Source organism: Montipora capricornis, chromosome 14 (assembly GCF_036669925.1).
Source record: "Montipora capricornis isolate CH-2021 chromosome 14, ASM3666992v2, whole genome shotgun sequence".
Taxonomy (NCBI): domain Eukaryota; kingdom Metazoa; phylum Cnidaria; class Anthozoa; order Scleractinia; family Acroporidae; genus Montipora; species Montipora capricornis.
The window spans coordinates 30,390,897-30,407,468 of record NC_090896.1 but is presented as its reverse complement, the minus strand read 5'-3'; the positions used below and the strand labels follow the sequence as shown (position 1 = coordinate 30,407,468).

Below are 16,572 nucleotides of genomic sequence, written 5' to 3'. Positions count from 1 at the left end.
TGACCCTATTCTGGGTGCTTTGCTTGCTTCGGGTGCTTTGCTTACTTGAGGTGCTTTGCTTGCTTGAGGTGCTTTGATTCCTTAGGGTGCTTTGCTTGCTTGAGGTGCTTTGCTTCCTTGAGGTACTTTGCTTGCTTCAGGTGCTTTGCTTGCTCCGGGTACTTTGCTTGCTTCGGGTGCTTTGCTTGCTTAAGGTGCTTTGCTTGCTTCGGGTGCTTTGCTTGCTTCTGGTGCTTTGCTTGCTTAAGGTGCTTTGCTTGCTTGAGGTGCTTTGCTTGCTTTGGGTGCTTTGCTTGCTTCGGGTGCTTTGCTTGCTTCGGGTGCTTTGCTTGCTTGAGGTGCTTTGCTTGCTTGAGGTGCTTTGCTTGCTTGAGGTGCTTTGCTTGCTCCGGGTGCTTTGCTTGCTTGAGGTGCTTTGCTTGCTTGAGGTGCTTTGCTTGCTTGAGGTGCTTTGCTTGCTTGAGGTGCTTTGCTTGCTTGAGGTGCTTTGCTTGCTTGGGGTGCTTTGCTTGCTTGAGGTGCTTTGCTTGCTTGGGGTGCTTTGCTTGCTTGAGGTTCTTTGCTTGCTTGGGGTGCTTTGCTTGCTTGAGGTGCTTTGCTTGTTTGAAGTGCTTTGCTTGCTCCGGGTGCTTTGCTTGCTTCGGTTGCTTTACTTGCTTGAGGTTCTTTGCTTGCTTGGGGTGCTTTGCTTGCTTGAGGTTCTTTGCTTGCTTGGGGTGCTTTGCTTGCTTGAGGTTCTTTGCTTGCTTGAGGTGCTTTGCTTGCTTGGGGTGCTTTGCTTGCTTGAGGTTCTTTGCTTGCTTCGGGTGCTTTGCTTGCTTCGGGTGCTTTGCTTGCTTCGGGTGCTTTGCTTGCTTGAGGTGCTTTGCTTGCTTGAGGTGCTTTGCTTGCTTGGGGTGCTTTGCTTGCTTGAGGTTCTTTGCTTGCTTGAGGTGCTTTGCTTGCTTCGGGTGCTTTGCTTGCTTGAGGTTCTTTGCTTGCTTCGGGTGCTTTGCTTGCTTGAGGTGCTTTGCTTGTTTGAAGTGCTTGCTTGAGGTGCTTTGCTTGCTCCGGGTGCTTTGCTTGCTTGGGGTGCTTTGCTTGCTTGAAGTGCTTTGCTTGCTTGAGGTGCTTTGCTTGCTCCGGGTGCTTTCCTTGCTTCGGGTGCTTTGCTTCCTTGAGGTGCTGCTCCGGGTGCTTTGCTTGCTTCGGGTGCTTTGCTTGCTTGAGTTGCTTTGCTTGCTTCGGGTGCTTTGCTTGCTTGAGGTTCTTTGCTTGCTTCGGGTGCTTTGCTTGCTCCGGGTGCTTTGCTTGCTCCGGGTGCTTTGCTTGCTTGAGGTGCTTTGCTTTCTTGAGGTGCTTTGCTTTCTTGAGGTGCTTTGCTTACTCCGGATGCTTTGCTTGCCTCGGTTGCTTTACTTGCTTGAGGTTCTTTGCTTGCTTGGGGTGCTTTGCTTGCTTCGGGTGCTTTGTTTGCATGAGGTTCTTTGCTTGCTTCGGGTGCTTTGCTTGCTTGAGGTGCTTTGCTTGCTTCGGGTGCTTTGCTTGCTTGAGAAGCTTTGCTTGCTCCGGGTGCTTTGCTTGCTTCGGGTGCTTTGCTTGCTTGAGGTTCTTTGCTTGCTTCGTGTGCTTTGCTTGCTTGAAGTGCTTTGCTTGCTTGAGGTGCTTTGCTTGCTCCGGGTGCTGTGCTTGACGTTCTTTGCTTGCTTCGGGTGCTTTGTTTGCATGAGGTTCTTTGCTTGCTTCGGGTGCTTTGCTTGCTTGAGGTGCTTTGCTTGCTTCGGGTGCTTTGCTTGCTTGAGGTTCTTTGCTTGCTTGGGGTGCTAAGGTTGCTTGAGGTGCTACGCTTGCTTCGGGTGCTTTGATTGCTTGAGTTGCTTTGCTTTCTTGGGGTGCTTTGCTTGCTTAGTTTGCTTGGGGTGCTTTGCTTTCTTGAGGTGCTTTGCTTGCTTGGGATGCTTTGCTTGGGGTTGCTTTTCTTGCTTACTGAGGTGCTTTTCTTACTTTAGAGGTAATTTGTTCAATATATTAAGGTTCTCTAGATAAATGCTTGAAAGCTAATATATACTGAACAGTCCAAAGCGTACACGGCAACCCAACATCTACACCAGACTTCATCTCTTCATCTTATTGTTATTTATGAAATCATGAAGTTATTATACTTTGCTTGTGAGCGCCAGTCCCGTATAAAGGGGGAGTGCGATGGATGTTTTCAATTCTTGTTCTATGTGTAATAAACCTATATTTTAAAACGTATTTTAACCTTCGTCTACAAGTATAAAAAATGGTATTTGATATGCCTACGAGGCATTTACTCCTTGCTAATAAGTCGCTGAATTGCTTCTACAAATTTTGTCCTCAAAGAGTGAAGTCTGTTTTGGAGGAATTGTAGGGCTGATTGCATGAGCAAGTGTTTTCTTGCCGCATTTCTTTTCACTGGGAGGTCATGTGGTCTTTATTGTTCAGTGGCTGTCTTTACTCCATCAGGCTAGCCGAAGGTCTTCGTTTTTCCTCTCTCACTTTTTTTCAGCTTTTTTCAGAAGTGGCCTAATAACCTTTAGGGTTTGTTTCCTTAGTTTCTTGTGAGCTGGATCTGGGATAGTTTTTATATGCTGGACCCATGCCGCTCTTTCCGAGTGCTCGCAGGGTAAATAAAACTCCTATTTTAGCTACCCTATTCTGTATCTAACTTACCGTAAAATTCTGAAAATAAGCCCTCGGCTTACATTTCTCAAAACCCCCTTTTTAGGGCCTAATTCTTGGAGGGGTTTGCATTCGGAGGGAGATTTGCGTTTCAAAATCGGCTAGTCTTACACTTGGTGGGATTTGCATCTCAAAATCGATTGGGCTTGCGTATAGTTGGAAGGAAATTTACGTCAGTAATTTGTAGAAAGGTTTGCTGAACTCGCAGTGAGAACGCCGCAGATCTTTCTAAAACGCAGCACCTGAATGCAAGTACTCTGTCTATATGGCTCGAGGAAATCCAAGCCAAGACTGAACTAAGGAAAAATTTAAATAAACTGTAACACTTTCTGATTGCAATCATTTGGCACACGTAATACTTCTTAGGCAAATACAAAACTGTATATGTTGCTGTCAACGTTATTGCTTTGTTTTACTTCATATTTGAATGCAATTTCCAAGTACAAGTCCCCAGGGCTTAGATTCGAAGGGGCGACTTAACCCTTTCACTCCCAAGAGTGATTTTACTCTGTCTAACGCCAGACGATTTTACTCGTCAATGGGGAACCCCACGGGAGTGAAAGGGTTAAAGGAGGGGCTTTTTGCTTTACGGGATTGTATTGAGGGGGCTTATACATGGCGGGGCTTATTTTCGGAATTGTAAGGTATATTGACCTGAAAGAAGTCATTGATTAATCTGTTTATAAGAAACACACGCTATTGAAAGATCATGATGCAAAGATCAAGCATCAAACATAGCGAATAATGCGGATTGACAATTTTCTTTCTACTTTTTTTTCTTTGCAAATAGTGACACCCCGCATTGCCATTCTAAAATATTGAAAAGTAAAGTACCCTATATGAAAAAAGAAATTTTGAAGATCATAGTAAAATTTTGAGAGGTAAGGTAGGTAAGGTAAGTGCTTTCTGAGCCAATGATCCAACATGCCGGTGCTTATACCCGGTTTCCGTAGCATTAAGCGACTAGGAGCATTTTTAACTCCCCCCTGGATGGGATGGTAGTCCATCGCAAGGTTACCCCCACCATTACGCTGGTATCCATTTATACACCTGGGTGAAGAGAGGCACCGTGGGAGTAAAGTGTCTTGCCCAAGAACACAACACAATGTCCTCGGCCAGGACCCGAACCGGGACCACTCGCTCCGGGGTCGAGCACACTAACCATAAGGCCATCGCGCCTCCCAAAATAAACAGTTTTCAAAACTCTTGAAATACAGTCTTAGAACACCCAATCCACCCTGACTCGTTGGATCGCATGTCCTTGTAAAAAATGTACTACCTACGGGCTTTAGAGCCTCCCCTTTCATTAAACATTGTTGTAAAAAATATATACATTTTTGATAAGCCGTAGTAGCTAAGGCCCTGGGCGGTGTGAAGGAGCAGAACAAATTGCAGTCAGAACGTTGCACTCTCAAGATGTAGAACTCATATGGAAGGAAAAGATATCAGTCAGATTTCGCGAGGGGAGTTATTGAGTTGAAACGCTCGTTCAAACATTTAATTCAAAATAAAATATTGTTGATCAAAAACTCTTGCCTCATAATCTTTGTGTAAATATCCAATTGCTACCTCGGAGGACATCATTTAATCCGTGGTCATCCCGAGGTGGCAATTGGATATCTACACAAAGCCTATGAGACAAGAGTTTTTGATCAACTATTGGTTTATTTTGAATTAAATGTTTAATAGATTGTGATCAAAATATTTGTAGATATTTAACAAGATTGTTCATCCTATGACTGTATTTTTATTATCCTTGGATTGTATTATTAAATTGTGAAATAAGCAATTTTGCATAAAGGTAGACTTTTAATGAAGCCTTATGCAGGGAGGGTTCCTTACAGGTTCCCTTGCCCTTCATCGTTCAAAAAATGCCATTCGTAATCAATGTACTTTTTGCGAGAATAAACATAAAATGAAATCTGAGTTAAATGAAATTGAAGCGCTAGTTTGCCCTTAACTGTATACAGCTATTTTGAGAAAGGTTGTTGGAAAAAGTGAACGCGACAATACTGAAAGGTATTGTGGGTGCTTTTAAGTGCACTGTATTTCAAAGCCATTTAAATGAATCGTACGGGAGGACTATGATATATGTGTGCGAGTGCTGAAGGAAAGTAACAAAAGTTGGTTCGACAGCTACAGTCGTTAGCAACAGTGTATTGATCATATCCCATATTACCTTTCGGGATTGTCGCGTGCACTTTATTCTTGACAAACTTTCTCGAAATAGCTGTATACAAAAAATGGCTAGACTGATCACTGCAAATTAATGAAACGAACCACTGAAACTAGTGGGCCTGTTTCGAAGTTTAAAATTTGTATCCATGAGTCAACAAAATTAATTTAAAGTCCTCACTAACATTAACTAACTGCCAACATAGCTAAGGATGCTTTCCATTTGTCAGAACTGACCCGCCAGACCATTCCCGTAGTAACGAGAACTTCACTTTAAAGCCAGATCAGTCAAATCTTAAATGGTATGCACAGAGGAGATAGTTTTTCTGCAAAAATTATTCGGAAAAAAACCAATTTCATTTGCTAGCTGACTGGTCCGGCTGGTCAGTTCGGAAAAATGGAAAGCTCCCTAAGTAACTAAAACCTTCCCTTAAGTATTAATTTTATGATCATAACTATAACAATATTCTTAAATCTGATTGGTTATCAACTGCCCTGATTTCACCCTTAATACAACAGTTTAATTGGACAGTACCGTAGCCTGGTGGTTAAAGATCGCACACTGCAGTCGAAAAGAGTACAGTGTTGTGTTCTGGTCTTTCCATCGGCCATGTGGTCTGCTTGGTGTAATCGTCTGAAGGGACTACTGATTGATGAGACCACAAATTAACAGCAAAACAGACAGTGGTCAAATCGAAGGAGTCCAAGTGTTGAAACTGGTAAACAAGAATACTGCCATGCATGAAATTTCAAGATTGTTTTGATCAGTTTAAAACCATTTGGCAAATCTGTGCACATCACGAAAATGGTGTTTCATGGTCTTCCCAGTGACTTCTACTTAATAGCTATTACTTTTGAGTGCCAAAAATGCCAAAAAAACGTTAAGTCAATGTTAACTCAATTTTAACTCAATCTTAACTCAACTTTTAACTTGATGAATAGTCTATCTATAGCATATCTTTTTTGGAGATAAGAACCAATTTAAGGAGGCTTGAAATAGTTTCTCCTTTTTTCAAACACTAAACATGTTCTGTCCTTCAATACAGTTAGGGTAATCATATTAAGACGAAATTTGGCCAGGGTATTAAATACCCATCGTAGATTTCTCACATTATATTTACCTCCAAAATAGCGTTACCATGGCAACGATATTAGGCATTTCTTTGAGCCTTAAAATCAACATATGTGGTCTTTTTTGAAGAAACGGGATCGTGAAATTTTCCCATTCAGTGTTACTAGATATTGTTGGAAAGACTCTATAAAATATTTAAAATTCAACAAAATCTGTAGGCCAGTTTATTGGAAAAATCAGTTTTTTTGAAAATTATGTGTCTCTAACTTTTTTTCATCTACAGAATTTTTTTAAATTTGAAAGACAAACATTTTAAATTAATCTAAGCAAACATGCAAAAAATGAAATGAAATGAAAAAACTTCACTGTCCGGAAGCAGAGAGATAAGCGAGTAAAGTTGCAAAATCAGGAAAAATGAGGGGGTTACAAGATCAGCATTCACGCATGCATCACCCGCTCATTCGAGTCCGTGCGCGAGTGGAGCTACAGGCCAACACAAAGGGATTTAAGAGACCATTAAACCGTTTGTGTAGAATTTTCGTAGTTTTTGTGAATATGAGATGTCTATTTATAGTCCATGTATATAGTAATTAGGAGAAAGGTGAGCGAAATTAGCAGTATTTGTTTATTTCTGCTGCCCCATTTGAATCACGAGCTGACGCAAGCAGCTTACGAATTGCATGTGTGGCTTACGCATGCACGCACAGCTGAAAACCTTTTTGAGCCTCCTTGAGGAGGCCCGAAAAGGTTAAATGGTCACTTAAATCTGTTTGTGTTGGCCTGTGGCTTTACTCGCGTGTGCACTCGAATGAGCGGGTGAGACATGCGTAAATGCTGATCTTGTAACCCCCTCATTTTTCCTGATTTTTACTCTGCTTCCAGACGGTGAATTTTGTTTTCATTTTTTGCATGTTAGCTTAAATTAATTTAAAACATTTGTATTTCAAATTTAAAAAACTTCTGTAGGTAAAAAAGAAATTAGTGACACATTTCAAAAAACTTATTTTTCTGAAAAACTGACCTACAGATTTTGTTGAATTTTAAATATTTTATAGATTATTTGTAACATTATCTGGTAACGCTGAATGGGAAGATTTCACCGTCTCATTTTTCAAAAAAGACAAAGGCTTAAAGAAATGCCTTATATCATTGCCATGGTAACCTTGTTTTGGAGGAAAACGTGATGTGAGAAATCTATGATGGGTACTTTAATTACCCTGGCCAAATTTTGTCTTGATAAGGTTACCCTAACTGTATCTAAAAACAGAATATGTTCATTTGTTTGAAAAAAGTAGAAACTATTTCGAGCCTCCTGGTATTTAGCCTACAGTAACTTCGAAAAATCTAGGTTCTTGCATCATTGTCTATGTGGATTGTTTACAGTAAATTACTGTAGTTGAGGTTTAGTGCTCATGAATGCAGGTCTATAAACTGATTAATTTTTAGGAGTGTGGCCTGGTTTGAATTAGAAATGGTTGTTAGAAGACTGACAATAGATGTTAAAACCATTCATTTGTAAAATCAGTGTAATTGTTTCAACATTCATCAAGTGACCAACTTCTGATATGGTTGGTTGTAGCTCCAAGGCGATATTGTTGTTTGCATTCATGCAATAACAGGCATAACCACTTGTTTTGCACAGGAAAGAAAATACTCAAATTTTTGTTTGTCTGGATCAAAGTCATCATCATTCAGCTGAGTATCATCATACGAAGGACTTCCCTTTTCACAACGACTTGTGTTTGCTGGTTGGCTCATACTTAACTGCACAACAGTGGTGTGACTGGTTGTTTTTGTCTTAGATATGATAGCAGCACACCAAATGGCAGGATTTGACGCACCACAGAGACTCTTGACTGAACCTCCAGCGGTGGATCCGAATGCTGGCAGTGACAGAGAGAACACAGGCTGTTGACTGTCAGGATGTGATTGATAGTAAGATAGGGCACTTTGGGCCAGCCATCGCAAATTTTCATGCTCTAATCTGGTCACTGATTTGGTTGTTACAATAAGCTCCAGTGTTTGATGAAGTTTCTTGATATTTGAGACTCTAGTGGGAAGTGGAACATCATTAGTAAGATAGCTAGATAACTGCCCCATGGTAGCAAGTTCCTCATGTATAAAATACTGGGTGTAATCCCGTGCAAGCTTCTCTGTGCCAATTTCTATCAAGCATTCAATGGCAGAATTGAGGTCAAGAAACTCCTTGGCCCTGTTCTGAAGCTTCTTCTTGTCCTCGTTTGTTTCAAATTGCAGAAGATCTCTGATAAACATAGCCAGAGATGTGATGTTGGAACTGTGGACCACTGGTTGACATTTTCCTTTAAACAAAGCTAAAGTGCACATTTCCAGTGAGTCAATGAGGTCATTTTCATCAACACAGTCCTTCAGCAAGAGCCACAGTCTTTCAGTGAAGTCCAAGTCGTTTCGAGAAAACTCTTGTGTTGTTAAATGAGCCATTGTAGCATCAGCAAATGTGGGTTCGCCATCATTTTCATCTTCTGCCTCTTCTTTAATACTTGGGGAAAACAGGTTGCTGGCACTTAACTTGGCAAAGAATGCATCCATCTGAGTTGAAACCGGGTTTGCATCGACACCAGAAGGTGCAGGCCATGTGTATTCTCGGTTTTTTAAAATCAGAGAGAACTGCTCAACTTTTACCAATTCCAGGTACAGGGAATATGTGGCCAGATGCACACTGCCTGGAATACTCTTTATGTGGATAACACCGTCACACGAATGTGGATGAGGCTGAAGAAGAGAGGTGACTCCATTCCATGTCAACTCCACAGCAATTGTGCTCCTTTCACACTCTTGGTTTTCAAAACATGATGAGCCCATGATTTCGTGCAGAGCATAGCCATGTGTTTCAACAAGAGCAGTCGACAAACTTGATGAGTGGTGCTGCATGAATGAACTCAGCTGTGGAAAATCTTCTTTTTTCGTTATGGGCTCTTTTCTACTTGTGTAGATAACATGCCTCATAGCATTTCTGACAGAAGTGTTCGTGTCGTTGTTTGACAATTTTGGACTTCTTTCAGGAACCATTGCTAGGTACGAAATTTCTTGATCGTTATTTCCATCCACAAAAACCCACACCTCTGTAGGCTGCAAAGAACCTCTCAGGGCATTAGCATAGAGCGAGAGGAAATACCTGGCTTCTTGAAGGGTAGTAGGCTGTATATGTTCCTTTGATGCCAACCATTCGATCACACAGCCTCTAACCTGACTTTCATCATCCTTGCTTACACCAGTGTAAGATTGTAAAGGCTCGCTTTTTGTGAGATAAAACACTTCTTGAGAAAGCGGAGTACCAACTGGAACCCTTTCGACTTTGTTCCTTGCCAACTGCGAACCTGTCTCACTCCGGCAATTATCGGACAGATTCTGGGAAGACTTGCCAACCACAAAAAATCCAGTTGGACTTTTGCCGACAATCCTTCGCAAAGGATGCCATGTTTTGGGTGGGATTCCACAAATGGAAAACTCGTGTAGTGAGTCAATGGTTTGGAACTTCGATTCCACGACTTTATCTCGGAAGTCGCTGGTCAAATTTGTCAAAAATTTTGTCAAGGAGTTGACATCTTCAACAAAATCCTCCATCTTGAAAAACGGCGGGAAAGAATTTCTGACCCAGACTTCTACTCGAACAAACAAATACGCCTGGGCGAAATTGACATTCGTCGCATTTGTGAAAAAAAATGGCCTCGGTTGAGAGTGTTTGCCGACGGTTTGTAAATAGAGACAGTCGGTTATTGTTACGTTGTTTACACAAAAAAGTGGTTTCTTTAAATAAGCCCTGTCGGCGACGAAAGTCATACGTGGAAAGCGGCGAAATTTCTGGCAGGTTTGTGATTAATGTAATCGAAAGCAAAGCAAAGCAAATTATTGTGAAAAGGTCTGATATTACATGTGCTCCATCTTGCTGCCAAAAGGTACGACACAGGTACAGCTGTAGCTGGTATCCGGCTCAGAGTTCTATTACATCTTTAGCTAAAAGTGTCGAATGTTCCCAAGCCGAATAAAAGAGAAGGAGTTGGATGTGGTATTTATTGCACACAGCAGAGCTTGCACCTGAATGGAAATGCAAGGAATGCAATTTGAACTGGAATAGAAAATGACAATTTGTGTCAATCTTTTTTCAGTACACCACAAAGTGATGCTATTTATCATGTTTTCAAGAACGAAGATGGCAATGTACCAGTTGCTAAATTTATTGCTGTAAGTGACAATTCTTTAGTTCCTTTCATTAATTTCCAAACTGATTTCCTTTCATGTATAAGGGAATCTTTGCTGATATCGTTGTTTACATTTTTGTTTCATTAACATTCGAGTTTGCTCATAGAAGGTATCGTGCTATAATTTGCAAATTGACTTCAAAAGGTAAAAAAGCTTGTTAAACTCAGCTCAATTTCCAATTCTCAGCATTTTAACTTTTTGATAACAAGCCAGTTATTAGTCATAACTTCTTTGGTGGCATTAAGGCAGTAATGATCCAACCCATACCTTCTTTGTAAAATTTCAAATTTATTGATATAGTGGGTGCAAATTTTCAGAGATACAGTAGCTCATTATGCAATGCACTTTCACTATTCAGTACTTTACTCTCGGCTCACTGATAAAAAAATTGATATTCTTGTGTGAATGGGGCAACAAAATGTAAACAAAGATTTGCCTATAAACGTCTTCTCCCATCTTTTTTCCCAGGGGGTTCACCCACCTCTGGATTGTTGTTAGTACTAGATTTACCTTGTCTGGTGACATTTCCATTAATGGTCAGGTGCACACTAAAAGACAACAGACACACTAATTGGGTGTACAGTAAATGCAGAGCTCTCAAGTCTCTCGTATTGAGCGTGAGTCTCACGCATTTCAATGCAATCTCACGCTCTCACGCTGACACGACCATTTCTCATGCATTGGCACTTTTCTCAAAGGTAACTCTACCATTTAAGCTTTCAGAAGTGTTCATGAATTCCGAATTCATTCCTTCACTGGCACTGAACTTTGGCGGATGTTCAATCTGTTCGTGTGCGACCAATTTTCTTGTTTCTTCCCGACTTTCACCGATTAATATATGAATTATAGGCCGATATGTTAGCTCAGGTTGACCATAATAACATGGGCTCTCTTAGCAAGTCCCGTGAAAGAAGCAAAATGGTGGACTTGACGGTGCATTTCCAGTGATCTGAAAAGTGCAAATTTCAAAAAATTTCCCTGGGAGCATGCCCCTGGACCTCCCTAGAATTGTTTGGTGCCTCCGGCACAAGAAACACAGGGCACTTTTTTGTGCCTTTGGCGCAATCTCCAGCAAGCATCTCACACTTTGGAAACTTTAAGACTTGAGAGTTCTGTAAATGAGGGGGCAGGGAATGTGAAGGTATACTGGATATAGATGATGGAAAAAATGTAAATTAAGCGCCCAAGGTTCCCACACTCAGCTTGCAAAGGGTTGAGGATGAAATTTGTGGTGTTGCAGACTGGTCTTGTAACTGGAGCACTATAGAAAATGATTGGAGCTTTGCTCTGTTGTGTGAACCGCGCAAATCAAAGTTTTGAAACTCAAATTCATGAACAAATAAATGGAGCTATTTTGGGTTTTGATGATTTTTAACTTATAAATTTATTCATGCAGGCTCTCAAGGAGACTGGTCTGCGAGTAAAGGATCCAAGATTGAAGGAAACATTGAAACAGTTTAAGCAGCATTTACAACATGAGAATTTTGAAGGTTTTGTGGATGACGCAACATTTAGACGGTAAATGGTTTTTAAGGGCTTTATCATATAAATAAATGATAAGGCAAGTGAGACTAAGATCTCCAACTTATTATAATAATAATATTAAACCTTATTTATATAGCATCTGTATTATTAACTGTTCTAGACGCTTAAATACAATGTCATGAAAAATGTATTAAAATAATCTTATATAGCGCTTTCAAGTTCGAGATAGGTCTAAAGTTCTTGAATTGTAAAAAGTCTGCATCAGGTTTCTTGGCATGCAGCCATCGCGAAGAGAGAGGTTAACGATGTTAGTAATAGTAGGCAGCAATAGGTCAGTGCATTGTCTGATGACAGAAGGTGGTAATGGATCCAAGACAAAGGATTTCAAGAACAGTGTTGCAGCCAGTTTCCTGATGTCATCAATTTTCATCTCAGTAAAAGTTGAAAATTTATATTATTAGTTGAAGACATAATGAGTACCTCAACAGTAACACATTCGACCAAGTCAATGAGAGCCTTCTTTTTAACAAGGAGATCATTGTGTAGTGTATCAATCTTAGTAGTAAAAAAGGTAGCCAGGGCTCGAGACTAACTTTTAAGCTCACTAGCCTAGTGGCTAGTATCAGATCTGATTTCACTAGCCAAATCTAAATTTGCACTAGCTAGTCTCATCATGTGCAGTTTAATTCATTTGTAAAAAAAAAATTACCGTATTTGCAAGCAGAACTCGCGCTTTTAGTAAATTTTCTCACATTCCCATATCCATCCTCGCAACAGTGGCGCAAATGTGCTGAAGTGTACGGCTTCTCATATTTTTCTAATGAAGGCAAAGTTTCGTGGCCTTGAGCCCAATTCTTACAGAACCGTTGCCAAAACTTTGCAACTCACCAATGCACCGGAGTATGAAAAACGAGGAATAGAGTTTAAATTAAGAAATAAGCCATGTACATAATAGTAAACTGCTCGTTTGGAAGGCTGTGGAAAGGATTTTCCTTTCATTATTTATTTGCGATTGAAATTTTAAACCACCATTCTATGCATGAAGCACAAAAGCAGTGGAATGCGGGAAAGTAATATTTTATTTTATTTTTTAAAATTTATTTTTTAATCTTTACACACAAATACACTTAGGTTGTTTACACTTTTACAAATTACTTACACTAATACAGTATTTGAATTTTACATAGTACTTCTCTGTTAAGTAAAAAAAAAACGCACAAACAAGTATTCGAGAAGACAACAGAACAGGTCATAAAGGAAAAAAAAAAAAAAAAAAAACAACAACCAACAGTATTGAGCCTCTGCACAGGCCTTCTGATATTACGCGATGGTGCGATTTCGCACAATCGGCCTCAAATCGCATCCGATCGCACAATTCACGAAAAATCGCATAATTCACAAAAGGGCGCACAAAATTCATAAAATTAAACATAAAGCAACACGTTTCTTAGAAATTCCTGCATAAATACGCCATTTTTAAGATGATTTATCTTGGAAAAAGGCTAAAAAACCTTTGTCACCTTCGATTTCGTAAACATTCGAAGTTCAAGGCTTTATTTTTCATGTCGGGGACCTGGTACGAGTCTCCTTCTATTGGTGCAACACAAACATGACCTTATATACACACCACTGAAATGACACAGTTGCCTTCTCTAAGAGAAGAGATTTGTGAAAAATAAGCGAAGTTGTAAGTTTTTCGGCAAAATGTAGTTTCTTTCGTTGAAAACTGATAAAATCTTACTCATGGATAAGTTTGTTGTGAAAACGCTCGCTTTTTCTTCGACGAAGAAGGAAGTTCCCACCTTCCGCCCAATCTCACAGCTCACGATCGAGCAAGAAACGCTCCACGTGGACGATGGACTGATGTTTTTCTGGTCGTGCAATATTAGGGCCTTTTATACGAGAGAAAATAAGCCGCGGCTTACTCTGGCCACGGTGTACAAAATACGCAAAAGGAACTATTTATACGAATATATATTCCCAGGTCAATATAAGCCGCGGCTTGAAAAAGACGTGAACGTAGATTTTGTACCATTTATACGGGGTGAGCATTCGAGTGTTCTGTAAGCCGCGGCCAGAGAAACCCGCGGCTTATTTGCTCTCGTATAAATGGGGGTATGGCCCTATTGTGATTGACCATCTTCGGAAGTTCGTGGTTGACAAGTACCTTGATCATTCATTTGGCATGTTAGCTGTGTCCTTTCAACTTTTAACGTGGTGCACCGGTAGTGCAGAAGACCTCATTTTTTTTATTTATCCCAACTAATGTCGATCGAGATACGTAATTACTATTCCTTTGTGTTCAAAATGTCTTTAGGGCAGCAAAAAAGTGTTTTTCTTAACCTGAAACCTTATAAAACAAGCTTAACATTGCTGAGAAAAAAAAATCGCATTATTTACATTATTTATCGCATAATTGGCCTTTTTAATCGCACAATCTGCCCAGAAAAAATCGCATAATTTGCATTTTTTAATCGCACCCTATCAGAAGGCCTGTCTGCATTACCTTATCTTTGAGAGATAAAAAAATAATAAAACAATATATCATTTATTTTGATTGAGAGCAGAATTCCTATATTAATCTAGCTTATATTATAATGCTATTTGTTTTTTAATTGTTCTTTATTTTATTACGTGATACGCCAATAAAGGTATGTGGAAAAAAGTAGTATTACATCTAAATACATTTTTCTAATTTCCATTGAGTAGTTAATTTCTTTACAAGTTCATCTAGAGACAGTTCTTTTTGAAGATGTTTTGAGGAATAGATGTATTGTTTGACCAAGATGATGAGCAAATCTAGCCTGCGTCTCACGGGACCAGAGAGCATATCAGTTATATGATGTAGATCATGAAAAGCAACTTTCTCATTCGAGAGTGTTATTGCAGTATCTTGGCAATGATTAAACCACGATATAATTTGTGAATAAAGTTTAAAGGGGCTAGGTCACTCTATTTCAGGTAATTTTGTTTAATTTTGTTAATTATGAGCTCTAAACATCAAATTGGCAATGTGCGAGTCTTTCATTTGCAAAATCACGGCCACATAACAACTAAGAATGATTTTCCAGCTTTGTAAATGACATTTTGATATAGACTGACATAAATTTGAAAAAAGGTGGGCCGACGTTTTTGACATTTACCAAAATTCAATCCATTTCAATACTCTCCAATTTTGTCCATCCATGTCCCTTCTTGGCTTCCCTGTGTTTTGTTAGAGTTCTTCTATAGTTTTGAACAGTTATTTTGATATTTTAGTTAATTCTATGACCATTCGATCAGTGCTGAAATTGCCTAAAATTGCGTGACCTAGCCCCTTTAACAGACTCCGTGCAATTAATAAAAGTGTGTTCTATTGAATCAGCATTAGAGCAATATATACATTTATCATTACCTGCTAAACGAAATAGTTTGAGTTCTCTCTTCGTTACAACTGTTCTATGCAAAAAGCGAAAACAAAATTGACGAAGTTTGTTATCCCTGGTAAAGCGATATATGTCTTGAAACTTATTAAACCAATCAACAAATATTTCGGGGAATTTCTCCTGCCACTTTTTAATTCCGCTTGGGACAGTGCAGCTGTAGTTATTAAACAACTGGTAATAATTTTTACAACGTGCTTCAACAAGATCAAAAGAGGTCAAAGAGAGGTCCGCGGCAGGTATAACCATTTGGGCTGACCTCCTTTTCAAGTCAGATGGAATAGCTGAGATTAATTGGAAGTAATTCAAATAATCTGTAGTAATATTAAATTTATTCCTGAACTCTTCATACGATAAAAAATTGCCCTCTGGGTTTAGCACATCCTTTACTGTTACAACTCCTTCTTTGAACCATGACTTCCAAAACAAAGTAGCATTATCTATGGTTATCAATTTGTTATTCCAAAGAATGAATTCGCCATTTGGAAAGATGCGTTCTTGAGATCTTGATCAGGAAAGTAATATATTAAATTAGATTTAAAGGAAGTTCAAAAGGACAGACTTGCCCTCAAATAATATTTTCTTTTTAATAGTTTCAAACAGCAATCCGTGCATTTTATGCTTGAATGTTTTTCGGAATCAATTAATATTTGGTGGCCACACTGCTTGCGAGCAAATGTTCTCTCTTTTTATGTGAATTTCACCATTCCTAGTAAATGAGAAAAGTCGCTTGATATAGTCTCTCAGGGTTCTTGCTAAGTTTTTGCACAGGACGTAAAAAACCAAAAATAGCAGGTAACTTTGTTACCTGCCCCTGCATGGGTTGGCAAGCTCAAGTCTTAACTTGACGTTCGTATCGATCGCTGTCACATGCCAGCGGCTGCTAAATTAATTTAATACTCAGCAAAAGGAAAGTAGGTTATGCTATTTCATTGGCAGTCACCTAGGGGGGTCCGGGGGCATGCCCCCCCGGAAAAATTTTGAAAATTTGAGTCCCTGAAATGCGATTTTCTGCATTTTCAGAAAAGATTTACAAAATTCTAAAGGTACAAAAATGTCCCATAAAATCTCAAAAGTAACATTTTCTTGACATCTGCATTCAATAATTTATGTAACTTCTTTGATTAATATTGCCGTTTAAGAAGTAAAAGTTCTGGGTTTTCGTATTTACAAAACAACAACACTGACTAGCTCGCAACTAGCTATCAGCATTAACCTATACTTCAATGTTAACCATTATAGCTTACGCTTATGTGCTTTGTTGTATTCATAAGTAACAGATTTAGCTGCTTTTAGGACAGACGCTGGAGGTGTAAAAGTCTTAGCGTGAGAAAGTGGTGTCTATGCGTGTGGGCGTGAGAAATATATCAAATGCGTGTGTCTCACGCAAAATGCGTGAGAGTTGGAAGATCTGCAAATGGTATATTTTCGAAACAATAACATGTGCCAGATATCTTCACAGGATTGGTTGGAGGGGGAAAGCAATATTTTCACATA

At 39.5% G+C, this 16,572-nt stretch overlaps 3 protein-coding genes and 2 long non-coding RNA genes across 5 annotated transcripts in view; 2 read left to right on the top strand and 3 right to left on the bottom strand.

Annotated features, from left to right (window-relative positions):
- Nucleotides 1–41: 41 nt before the first annotated feature.
- On the bottom strand, nucleotides 42–3,855 carry LOC138031856 (neurofilament heavy polypeptide-like). The gene is made up of 4 exons (XM_068879477.1): nucleotides 3,845–3,855; nucleotides 964–1,982; nucleotides 532–872; nucleotides 42–242 (listed from the first exon to the last, which is right to left on the bottom strand). The coding sequence occupies exons 1-4, from the start codon at nucleotides 3,853–3,855 to the stop codon at nucleotides 42–44; spliced, it is 1,572 nt and encodes a 523-aa protein (XP_068735578.1).
- A 554-nt stretch (nucleotides 3,856–4,409) lies between these two features.
- On the top strand, nucleotides 4,410–5,392 carry LOC138032932 (uncharacterized). The gene is made up of 2 exons (XR_011128516.1): nucleotides 4,410–4,644; nucleotides 4,913–5,392. It is a non-coding gene; the product is annotated as an uncharacterized lncRNA (long non-coding RNA).
- LOC138032933 (uncharacterized) lies at nucleotides 4,410–6,398 on the bottom strand. The gene is made up of 2 exons (XR_011128517.1): nucleotides 4,921–6,398; nucleotides 4,410–4,652 (listed from the first exon to the last, which is right to left on the bottom strand). It is a non-coding gene; the product is annotated as an uncharacterized lncRNA (long non-coding RNA).
- A 988-nt stretch (nucleotides 6,399–7,386) lies between these two features.
- Nucleotides 7,387–9,538, bottom strand: LOC138032931 (protein zwilch homolog). The gene has a single exon (XM_068880655.1). The coding sequence runs from the start codon at nucleotides 9,530–9,532 to the stop codon at nucleotides 7,535–7,537; it is 1,998 nt and encodes a 665-aa protein (XP_068736756.1). The 5' UTR covers nucleotides 9,533–9,538; the 3' UTR covers nucleotides 7,387–7,534.
- A 91-nt stretch (nucleotides 9,539–9,629) lies between these two features.
- LOC138033664 (glutaminase kidney isoform, mitochondrial-like) overlaps nucleotides 9,630–16,572 on the top strand; it is a 74,118-nt gene continuing 67,175 nt past the window's right edge. Inside the window, 3 exon segments of the mRNA XM_068881455.1 lie at nucleotides 9,630–9,776; nucleotides 10,075–10,150; nucleotides 11,565–11,686. Of these exon segments, the coding sequence (XP_068737556.1) occupies nucleotides 9,631–9,776; nucleotides 10,075–10,150; nucleotides 11,565–11,686 (344 nt within the window). The 5' untranslated portion in view covers nucleotide 9,630.